The sequence below is a fragment of the Pseudochaenichthys georgianus genome, chromosome 17 (assembly GCF_902827115.2).
Source record: "Pseudochaenichthys georgianus chromosome 17, fPseGeo1.2, whole genome shotgun sequence".
Classification (NCBI taxonomy): Eukaryota; Metazoa; Chordata; class Actinopteri; order Perciformes; family Channichthyidae; genus Pseudochaenichthys; species Pseudochaenichthys georgianus.
In genome coordinates, this window is record NC_047519.1 from 37,608,810 (window position 1) to 37,621,114 (window position 12,305).

Sequence of the window (12,305 nt, forward strand, 5' to 3'; positions counted from 1 at the left end):
TTAGACAATGTTAGCTGCTAGTGAACACAGTGGCAGCTGAAGACCCAGATATTTCGCTGAGGAGTTGGAGGAGACCAAAAGCGGAGCTAAAAGAGAGTAAATATTAGACATAGTTTCATGAGGTGGACTGAAACACGACTCCAAATGAATGCAATTTCACTCGTAGATACAATTTAAAACATGAAGATTATTTATTTATTTATTTTTTATATATATATATAGCTCCAAATTGTAACTAATCTATATCTACGGTCACTTTTCACATTGAACATGTGCTCTTTAATTAAATAAACTAAACGCTTTCATTTTAAGTTTAGTGTTTTTGACGTTAAGAAACACTGATGCATTAATCAATAACAATAATCCACAGCTCCTCTCTCTGCTCCAGGGAATTTAAAAAATATATATCCCAATGCCACCCCCACCCCCCGCTCAGGCAGCACCCCCCCCAGAGCAGTAAACCTAGGGGAAACACTGACATGTCATACCTGAGAATATATCATTATAGCACTAAAACATTAAAACAAAGGAAATGGTCATTTGTGTAAGGGATTTGGTACATGAACAATTTTAGTTAATTATAGGTTTGGCTTCACAGAATCAAACAGCAAGAGCTTCTTTCAAGACCACCTTGCAATGTTCAGCAATCCCACACAGACGGATTCATCATGATAGACGCGGGAGACGTTGAACCCACAGGAGCCTCTTCATAAGCCCTGTTGTAATGTGAACAACCGGGAACAGCACACTGTGACATTGTTCTGTCTCTCATTACTTTATCACAATCAATCCACCCACACACACACACACACACACACACACACACACACACACACACACACACACACACACACACACACACACACACACACACACACACACACACACACACACACACACACACACACACACCACACACACACACACACACACACACACACACACACACACACACACACACACACACACACACACACACACACACACACACACACACACACACACATACCATGTATACATCACTTCAGGGGACATTACATTGACTTACATGCATTTCCTGGAGACTTATCCTAACCTTAACCATAACCAACACATGCCTAACCCTAACCCTAACCCTTACCCTAACCCTAACCTTAACCCTTAACCTAACCAAGTCTTCACCCTAAAATTAATGATTCCCCTCATAGGGACCTCCAATTTGTCCCCATACGGGAAGCCAGTCCCCACACGTGACTATGTAAACAGATTTAGGTCCCCACAAGTATAGTAATGCTAGACCACACACACACACACACACACACACACACACACACACACACACACACACACACACACACACACACACACACACACACACACACACACACACACACACACACACACACACACACACACACACACACACACTGTGCATCGGAGAAGTGCTGCGAAAGATTTTGAGAGGCATTCTTAGAAATGAAGTGTACAGTCGTTGACTTGTCTTCGCTTAAGCAGGAACATCTAGCAGTTTTATATTCATGCATAAAGTGCAAGATGAATAAACTGTGATGATGTGTTTTCCAGCTGAACGATAATTGTACTTCAATCTTTTGGAGAATTAAGTTGAGAGTGAAATAATCCTTTAACTATTTTGTTCTTCCCACGCCTTCAAGGGGCTGCTTGGAAGTCAAAGGCATATTGCACCAGCATCACATTGTCAAACTCACAATGGATTCTCAATAAAGGATCAAAATCAATTTCTATTTGATGCATTTTCTTCTCCTTATCAAAACCTAGAGCTTACATTAACCACAATGCAACGCTGGACGCAGTCAGGTTGTACGGAGATAGGCGTGTTATGAAAGTAGCAGAAAATGGATCCTTGAGCTGCTGACATTTGCAAATACGCAGAAGCGATCTTCTAAAAAATACTATCGATGCAATTCCCCTTTAAAGTTAAATGTAGGTTTATTTTTAAAGCATGCATGGTTACCGTTAACTTGGCTATGATTAGCAACATGCCCCCTTTAATTGGTCCATTTGTCTTAATTATTCTTTTGTATTTGTATTTATTCATTAATTATCTTTTTCATGTATTATTTTCACTATTATGTTTGATTCCTTTACTTTGTCTTATATCTGTTTCTCTGTTACTGAGTGGGTTATTTTTTGTTATATTTTTGATCATTTTATTGTATTCATCATTTTGACTTTTTGACCTACTTGTATTCAAATGAATCATGTATCATGTACTAGGGCTGTCCCGAATACCATTTTTCGGGGCTCCGGATATTCAGTAGTAATCAGCAGCGAATATTCGGCCCGCGCGGGGGGGGGAGGGCGTAGTCATCAGCAGCGAACCGCTTCAGCACGTGTATTTCGGTTTATTCGCGGCATTCATTTTGTTATTCTACAGTATTGTTGTTTGATAGTTATTTGTTAATGTATACAACCCAATGTGTGTTCTTTGAAATTGAAAAGGATATCGCATTGTGTTTATTACTTTCGCAGTTGTATATGTCTTAAGTGTAATTTGGCTTGGCTTCCTATTTTGTATGGACATGCTTTTACTTTGAAGGAGAGTTAGCGCTGTTGACAGGAAGCTGTTGTTGCTATGGAAACAATGTGACGGAGATTAATGGAGAAAAAGTAATATTTACATATAAAGACGGAGAAAGTAAACAATAGCATTTATGGTTAAGTGTTAGCCCCCCCCCCGAAGACGCACAAGCTCTAACGTTGATATTGGAGTTTTCAATAAATTAAAAAAAATGAATATCCGAATAACGAAATTGAAACCCGAATAGTACTCCAACGAACGAATATTCGGGTGCAGCCCTATCATGTACGCATGCTGCATGTGTGTACTGCTAATACATTTGAATTGAGTTGAATTCAATGTCTTATTTTGTGTTTTTTTTTGTTGTGGACCACATTGTGAAATCAGCTGCATCCTGTCTATGAAAAGTGTTTAATTATTATAACTAAAGGATGCATTATGTCAGTGGGGGTATTGTGTAACATTTTTGTTCTGTTTCAGTTTATATCCCTATCAACATAAACAGTAAAAATATCATTAAAAGTAAAAGTATTTTGCATCTTGACCAGGCTTACCACCAAAGATACTACTCCAAAAGTAATGCATTGAAAAGCAATGACAAAAAACTCAAAGTGAATTTTCTTTAAGTCAACTAAACAATAATGCTTGCATCCCAACACGTCTCAAGGCCGATGTGTACTTCGGACCACGCCGTGTTTAAAAGTTGAGCAGCAGTAAAAGCAGTAACAGCAAATTAATCAAAGAATCAGGAGGATTGCTACATCTGAGGAAACCCAGCAGCGAACAATACAGCAAAGCTAATTAAATCCAGTAATTAATAGAGACAGACATTCAGAACACCGCAGTGCTCAGAGGGACCGTGAAATACATCAGAAGAAAACAAGTTATAAGACAGCAAAACTTTCTGAGGGCACAATTAGAGACGCAGCAGAGAAGCAATAAACAGCAAAAGCCAGAAGAAACACACTCTGATGAAAGAAACCTCTAATGCTGTAATTATTGTTGTTCGGGGAAGGTCTGTTAAACACTCGTTTTCAGCCTCAATTTGATTGAATCTATTTTATAACACCGAATATTTGACTCTCGGCATTGGGAAACGTTCAAATACACTATTGTTCACAATTGTGGACAGCCTTTGCGTGAAATCACTTACATGTGATTGTAGTAGGGCTGCTTAATCGCAATTACGATTTTGGCTTGCAACGATTATGAAAACAACATAATCGAAATAAAACGATTTTTTTTTTTTTTTTCTTGGTTTTTCAGTTGAATTCATTTTTTTTTTCAATAAATGGATGTTTTCAAAGTAAATGGATAATCGTTTTTAATAATCGTGATATCAATTATTGACCCAAATAATCGAGATTATGATTTTTGCCATAATCGAGCAGCCCTAGATTATAGTGCAAATATGTATATCAAATTACAATTTAAAGTATTTAAAACTCACGGCACGGAATTACATTTCTCATTCTGTCAGATCTCATTCTGTTTTACATGGATATTTTCCACCGTTTTTAGCGCACCATTATGTCACCTGCGCTATTGCTCCTATATGTTTCTGTTTATGTCTAAATTATACAGAATGTTGTTAGAGGAGCTTTGGACTTAAGATTTGTTTTATGCCTGTGACAATAAAGCCTTATAATATTGAATCTTGAAAATGCACTATGACTAATGGCTAGGGATGGGTATCGTTAAGGTTTTAACGGTACTACTACTTTTATCGATACCGCTTATCGGTCCGGTCTTTTATCGGTTCTTTTGGAGAAAAAAATAAGGTAAACTAACTAAACAAATTGTGAACAAAACTAACATTGCTTTTTATTTATCAAATCAAATCAAGTTTTATTTATATAGCACATTTATAAACGATTTTGGTCGAGCCAAAGTGCTGTACATATAATAAAAATAGCCTACAGTAGAGACACTTTACAGCAAATACAATAACACAGATTGTTCAGAATATCAGTATGAGAAAAACGACACCCTCTGTCCTTAGATTTAAATTAAATACATAATATTTCACATCAAAAGAAACAACAATGTTTTAACAAATCGTATTAAATAACCTGATGACAGAATTGTAAACAGAATAGCTGAAACTTTAACAAAATAAATAACTCAGTTACCTCTAATCATTAACCCATGTTGGAGTTAACTCTGTGTGTTGCTGCGAGCATACAGAACACCTGACGTGGAAACGTTACTCGTGGACGGGGCTACAGAGCTGCTAGAGAGACAGTCAAACCCGGTGCATTCCTCCGTCTGGATGTGGAGCACTTTTGATAAATGTTTAGACAAATTGCTCGTGTTACCGCCCTTACATGCTAAACTCTTATTGCACTTTAGGCAACGAGCATTGTCCACATCGAGACGGGTAAAGTTTAACCACAGCTCAGAGCGCGTTCTCTCCGCCATCTCCTCCGTGTGTGTGTGTTGCTGCATAGCAGCTGCGTGTGTGTAAACTGCCCGCCCCCCTCGCAAGCAGGCGGGGGAGAGAGATCGAAAATACTAAAGACGCATTTTGCAGTCTTTTTGCGTATTAGAAACGGAGTTGGCGACACTAAAACTGCAATATAATGTTTGTGTAGCAATAATACATATATTTTTTACATGTCTCCAGTACCGATAAAAAGACCGTTAACCGCCAGAGCTTAACGGTACCACGGTCTTTAATAATTCAGCCCCGGGGCCCGTTTAATGCCGGGGCTCGGTACCCATCTCTACTAATGGACAATCAAATCCCCTGGCTGTAGCTACCCGGCGCTGAATGTAAGCCACTTACTATACACTATCTGGAAGAATAAACAAACACACTAAACAACAAAAAACATGAGACATATTTGCTAAAAGCTTTTACAAACCTTTAAGAAATCATTTAGTTTATGCTCCTTGAACAACTAAATAAGCAAGATGAGTAAGAGAAACAAAATGCTGCTTCTGGTGGCTCAAAAGCCAGAGCGAGATGAACTGGCGATAAACTGACGAGAAACTCAACTCGCAAAAGAGGAAACATAAAAGACAGCTACAAATATTCCCATTTGCAGGTGTATATCAGTATGTAGTGTCTCTACTTTAAAGAGTCCTCTCCTGCTGATGTGCAGGTGTATATCAGTATGTAGTGTCTCTACTTTAAAGAGTCCTCTCCTGCTGATATCCAGGTGTATATCAGTATGTAGTGTCTCTACTTTAAAGAGTCCTCTCCTGCTGATGTCCAGGTGTATATCAGTATGTAGTGTCTCTACTTTAAAGAGTCCTCTCCTGCTGATGTTAAGGTGTATATCAGTATGTAGTGTCTCTACTTTAAAGAGTCCTCTCCTGCTGATGTTCAGGTGTATATCAGTATGTAGTGTCTCTACTTTAAAGAGTCCTCTCCTGCTGATGTTCAGGTGTATATCAGTATGTAGTGTCTCTACTTTAAAGAGTCCTCTCCTGCTGATGTTCAGGTGTATATCAGTATGTAGTGTCTCTACTTTAAAGAGTCCTCTCCTGCTGATGTTCAGGTGTATATCAGTATGTAGTGTCTCTACTTTAAAGAGTCCTCTCCTGCTGATGTTCAGGTGTATATCAGTATGTAGTGTCTCTACTTTAAAGAGTCCCTCTCCTGCTGATGTTCAGGTGTATATCAGTATGTAGTGTCTCTACTTTAAAGAGTCCTCTCCTGCTGATGTTCAGGTGTATATCAGTATGTAGTGTCTCTACTTTAAAGAGTCCTCTCCTGCTGATGTTCAGGTGTATATCAGTATGTAGTGTCTTTACTTTAAATAGTCCTCTCCTGCTGATGTTCAGGTGTATATCAGTATGTATGTAGTGTCTCTACTTTAAAGAGTCCTCTCCTGCTGATGCTCAGGTGTATATCAGTATGTAGTGTCTCTACTTTAAAGAGTCCTCTCCTGCTGATGTTCAGGTGTATATCAGTATGTAGTGTCTCTACTTTAAAGAGTCCTCTCCTGCTGATGTTCAGGTGTATATTGTAGTGTCTCTACTTTAAAGAGTCCTCTCCTGCTGATGTTCAGGTGTATATCAGTATGTAGTGTCTCTACTTTAAAGAGTCCTCTCTTGCTGATGTTCAGGTGTATATCAGTATGTAGTGTCTCTACTTTAAAGAGTCCTCTCCTGCTGATGCTCAGGTGTATCTCAGTATGTAGTGTCTCTACTTTAAAGAGTCCTCTCCTGCTGATGTTCAGGTGTATATCAGTGTGTAGTGTCTCTACTTTAAAGAGTCCTCTCCTGCTGATATCCAGGTGTATATCAGTATGTAGTGTCTCTACTTTAAAGAGTCCTCTCCTGCTGATGTCCAGGTGTATATCAGTATGTAGTGTCTCTACTTTAAAGAGTCCTCTCCTGCTGATATCCAGGTGTATATCAGTATGTAGTGTTTCTACTTTAAAGAGTCCTCTCCTGTTGATGTTCAGGTGTATATCAGTATGTAGTGTCTCTACTTTAAAGAGTCCTCTCCTGTTGATGTTCAGGTGTATATCAGTATGTAGTGTCTCTACTTTAAAGAGTCCTCTCCTGCTGATGTTCAGGTGTATATCAGCATGTAGTGTCTCTACTTTAAAGAGTCCTCTCCTGCTGATGTGCAGGGGTATATCAGTATGTAGTGTTTCTACTTTAAAGAGTCCTCTCTTGCTGATGTTCAGGTGTATATCAGTATGTAGTGTCTCTACTTTAAAGAGTCCTCTCCTGCTGATGTTCAGGTGTATATCAGCATGTAGTGTCTCCACTTTAAAGAGTCCTCTCCTGCTGATGTTCAGGTGTATATCAGTATGTAGTGTCTCTACTTTAAAGAGTCCTCTCCTGCTGATGTTCAGGTGTATTTCAATATGTAGTGTTTCTATTTTAAAGAGTCCTCTCCTGCTGATGTTCAGGTGTATATCAGTATGTAGTGTCTATAATTTAAAGAGTCCTCTCCTGCTGATGTTCAGGTGTATTTCAGTATGTAGTGTCTCTACTTTAAAGAGTCCTCTCCTGCTGATGTTCAGGTGTATTTCAGTATGTAGTGTCTCTACTTTAAAGAGTCCTCTCCTGCTGATGTTCAGGTATATTTCAGTATGTAGTGTTTCTACTTTAAAGAGGCCTCTCCTGCTGATGTTCAGGTGTATATCAGTATGTAGTGTCTCTACTTTAAAGAGTCCTCTCCTGTTGATGTTCAGGTGTATATCAGTATGTAGTGTCTCTACTTTAAAGAGTCCTCTCCTGCTGATGTTCAGGTGTATATCAGCATGTAGTGTCTCTACTTTAAAGAGTCCTCTCCTGCTGATGTGCAGGGGTATATCAGTATGTAGTGTCTCTACTTTAAAGAGTCCTCTCTTGCTGATGTTCAGGTGTATATCAGTATGTAGTGTCTCTACTTTAAAGAGTCCTCTCCTGCTGATGTTCAGGTGTATATCAGCATGTAGTGTCTCCACTTTAAAGAGTCCTCTCCTGCTGATGTTCAGGTGTATATCAGTATGTAGTGTCTCTACTTTAAAGAGTCCTCTCCTGCTGATGTGCAGGTGTATATCAGTATGTAGTGTCTCTACTTTAAAGAGTCCTCTCCTGCTGATATCCAGGTGTATATCAGTATGTAGTGTCTCTACTTTAAAGAGTCCTCTCCTGCTGATGTCCAGGTGTATATCAGTATGTAGTGTCTCTACTTTAAAGAGTCCTCTCCTGCTGATGTTAAGGTGTATATCAGTATGTAGTGTCTCTACTTTAAAGAGTCCTCTCCTGCTGATGTTCAGGTGTATATCAGTATGTAGTGTCTCTACTTTAAAGAGTCCTCTCCTGCTGATGTTCAGGTGTATATCAGTATGTAGTGTCTCTACTTTAAAGAGTCCTCTCCTGCTGATGTTCAGGTGTATATCAGTATGTAGTGTCTCTACTTTAAAGAGTCCTCTCCTGCTGATGTTCAGGTGTATATCAGTATGTAGTGTCTCTACTTTAAAGAGTCCTCTCCTGCTGATATCCAGGTGTATATCAGTATGTAGTGTCTCTACTTTAAAGAGTCCTCTCCTGCTGATGTCCAGGTGTATATCAGTATGTAGTGTCTCTACTTTAAAGAGTCCTCTCCTGCTGATGTTCAGGTGTATATCAGTATGTAGTGTCTCTACTTTAAAGAGTCCTCTCCTGCTGATGTTCAGGTGTATATCAGTATGTAGTGTCTCTACTTTAAAGAGTCCTCTCCTGCTGATGTTCAGGTGTATATCAGTATGTAGTGTCTCTACTTTAAAGAGTCCTCTCCTGCTGATGTTCAGGTGTATATCAGTATGTAGTGTCTCTACTTTAAAGAGTCCTCTCCTGCTGATGTTCAGGTGTATATCAGTATGTAGTGTCTCTACTTTAAAGAGTCCTCTCCTGCTGATGTTCAGGTGTATATCAGTATGTAGTGTCTCTACTTTAAAGAGTCCTCTCCTGCTGATGTTCAGGTGTATATCAGTATGTAGTGTCTCTACTTTAAAGAGTCCTCTCCTGCTGATGTTCAGGTGTATATCAGTATGTAGTGTCTCTACTTTAAAGAGTCCTCTCCTGCTGATGTTCAGGTGTATATCAGTATGTAGTGTCTCTACTTTAAAGAGTCCTCTCCTGCTGATGTTCAGGTGTATTTCAGTATGTAGTGTCTCTACTTTAAAGAGTCCTCTCTTGCTGATGTTCAGGTGTATTTCAGTATGTAGTGTTTCTACTTTAAAGAGTCCTCTCCTGCTGATGTTCAGGTGTATATCAGTATGTAGTGTCTCTACTTTAAAGAGTCCTCTCCTGTTGATGTTCAGGTGTATATCAGTATGTAGTGTCTCTACTTTAAAGAGTCCTCTCCTGCTGATGTTCAGGTGTATATCAGCATGTAGTGTCTCTACTTTAAAGAGTCCTCTCCTGCTGATGTGCAGGGGTATATCAGTATGTAGTGTTTCTACTTTAAAGAGTCCTCTCTTGCTGATGTTCAGGTGTATATCAGTATGTAGTGTCTCTACTTTAAAGAGTCCTCTCCTGCTGATGTTCAGGTGTATATCTGTAGCTGTAGTGTGGACGCTCCGTTACCGCCGGCTGCAGGAAGATCGAACACCTTTTGCATAATCATGTTGCTTCGTTAATATTTAGCTTGGGCAATTTACTTTGTTTTTAAGTAGCTTAAAGTCGTCTTATTTTACAGTATTACTATTACTATACAGTGTTTTTCTTTGACATGTACATTTTCTACTCAGTCTGACAGCATGCATTTTGGGAGGTCCTCTTTAATTAATGAAAACAAATGTGAGTTATTGGCAAAGTAATGTAGTACCTGATGGGTTTTAAGACAATACAGGTGGGTGTAAGGAAAGATAAGAAAAGACAGAAGCAGAAGAAAAAGAAAACAGAGTCAGGTAGAGAGAAGCGAGTGAGGATTGGGAAGAAGGGGGACATGGAAATAGTATTGTGCACAGATTGACATCTTTAACAGCCAAAGCAGGAGAGCCAAAACAGGCAAACATGTGCCGAATGAAGAATCGAAAAAGAGCACAAGAAACAGCACGACAAGAGATTGTTGTGTCGTTAAGGAGGAGAGTAAAACAGGGAAGGTATACAATACTTTTCCGCCATCTGTACATACATTTAATCACTGCCTTCTCTCCGCGTTTCTCTCCTCTTAGATTTCCCTCCTTTTCTCTCCTCTTTCAGAATTGAAGTATTAGTATACAGTAAGTATAATGTATGTATGCTGTATTTAATGTATTTATGCTATATTTGTTCTTAAATGTCTTTTGCTTGTAATCTGTAAAGCACTTTGAATCGCCACGTGCTGAAAAGTGCTAAATAAAATTGCCTTGCCTTGACAGCAACGCCCCAACTCACACTCACACGACATATTTTGATGTCAAACATTCATTCAAATGCACTTATGAGGAGGATAATTGGGATTTCCACATGCCATAAACCACAGAATCCAAACAGCAACCTCTCGGTCTCAAAACCAAGCCTCCAACCTGCACACCACCTTTCCTTCTGACAACCTTCACTCTCTGGGGTGTGTGAGCAAAACACCGTGGCTCAGTCCCAGGTTTCCCATCATGCTGCACTGAGCACCAAATTAGCCAGAAAGACAACAGATAACCTTGTTTTGGGCACACTTGGATAAAACAAGAACTGGCTTCTCATTGTGTCATTTCAGCCCATAGAGGATAAACACACACAGCTGAGACCTTCTAAATGCCAATGTGAATCACAAGCCTTCTGTGTCCTAAAATGCAAAGCTTTCCAGCAGGAAGCAGATGTTTAAAATAGTCAAATAAACTTAACAAGGAAACGACATTGAATCAAAGTAAAACAAAAGACTCAGTCGACACGTTCTACTTTAACGTTTCTGAGAGAATAACCATCTTGTTCGTTGTTACAACAGATCCGGTTCTAACAAATGCGCATACATTGAATCATTATTCACATCAAACCGTATGTCTCCTCAACAACTCACGCGCAGTACCCCCCCCCCCCCCCCCCCCCTTGAAAAACAGAAAAACTCTGCACTTTTCCCAGACTGATAGACCGGGTAAATGAGACTTATTAATGAAATATAATTGCATTCAAAAAATAGAAGCATTATCTTCAAGGCGGTATGACAGAGACATGAAGACCCCGTTCAGAGCCTCTCCTCCGGGTCCGCGCTGCCCGGACTCGCTCCCTCTCCCCCGGGGAAAGTAGAAAGCGCGCAGCCTCCTCACCTGCTCCGTGTGTCCCGGACGAGCTGCAGAGGAGCAGGGCGACCTGAGCGATAATCCCAGCGACTCTTTTAGTCCCAAAATCCATGATGAGGCGACGGCAGGCTGCAGAAAGCTGCTGGAGGAGAGAGACGGTCAACCTCTCCTCTACAGCTCCAAGAGAGATCTCCCCAAACCCCGACTGAAGTGCCAGAGAGAGGAGGGGGGGGGAGAGAGAGAGAGAGAGAGAGAGAGAGAGAGAGAGAGAGAGAGAGAGAGAGAGAGAGAGAGAGAGAGAGAGGTGGTTTTACTATGTGTTCACAGCTCCAACTTCACTGCACCTCCTCCTCCCCTTGTCGAATAAAAGCAGTTTTCAAGAAAACCCTCCGCAATGCCAATTCTCCAGTTCTCCACCTTCCGCTGCGTGTGCTGCTGACAAATAAGGAGCTATTGGTCACCATTTAACCAGCCTAAAGGGCGATAAATCCCGCGAGACAGGCTTCTGGCGCCAACACAATTAAGTTAGCTAGCACACCGTTTTTCAACCTTTTGAGCTATGGTAAACGTTTTACATAAAATAAATCTCGAGGTTAACAACCAACAAAGTTACTAAATGACACATTGAAGCCTAATACTGCATTATAGATCAATTAATGACAAGTCTCTCAATTGGGCTGTGGGATGAGCTCCAAATAGCTAGAGCTTTGAGAGCTCTATTTCCTTGTGTCTTAGTTTGTTTATATGCAAACAAAAAAGTCCCTGTCCTTGTTTTGAGAGTGTTTCTTGTGATTACATTCAAGATTGATTGGCAACTAATATATATGTTTGGACCGTTTAAGTCACTGAGCTATCCAACACCTTGCCTACTTATAACTTAACTTGTACTTTTTATTATCTGTGTATTTCATTTTCCTTTAACCAAAGAGCTGAACAAATAGTTTTAGGCTTATTGTAGGATGACCACTAACAAATATGAGGAATGGATATACATTACGTTTGAACATAAAGTCCTCCCTACATAATATGAATTACTATTTAGCTAGTTTAACTTTAATTATATAGCGCTAGCTAGGCTAATATATCGGCTAGCTTAGCTAATGCTAGTGACTTTGGCA

General features: G+C 39.8%; 1 protein-coding gene across 1 annotated transcript in view; it reads right to left on the reverse strand.

Moving 5' to 3' along the window:
- The window catches only part of LOC117462411 (contactin-associated protein-like 4), a 230,164-nt gene extending 218,814 nt beyond the window's left edge, over nucleotides 1–11,350 (reverse strand). The window contains exon 1 of the mRNA XM_071206241.1: nucleotides 11,215–11,350. Within this exon, the coding sequence (XP_071062342.1) occupies nucleotides 11,215–11,299 (85 nt within the window). The 5' untranslated portion in view covers nucleotides 11,300–11,350. The remainder of the gene's footprint in view (nucleotides 1–11,214) is intronic.
- Nucleotides 11,351–12,305: the final 955 nt, after the last annotated feature.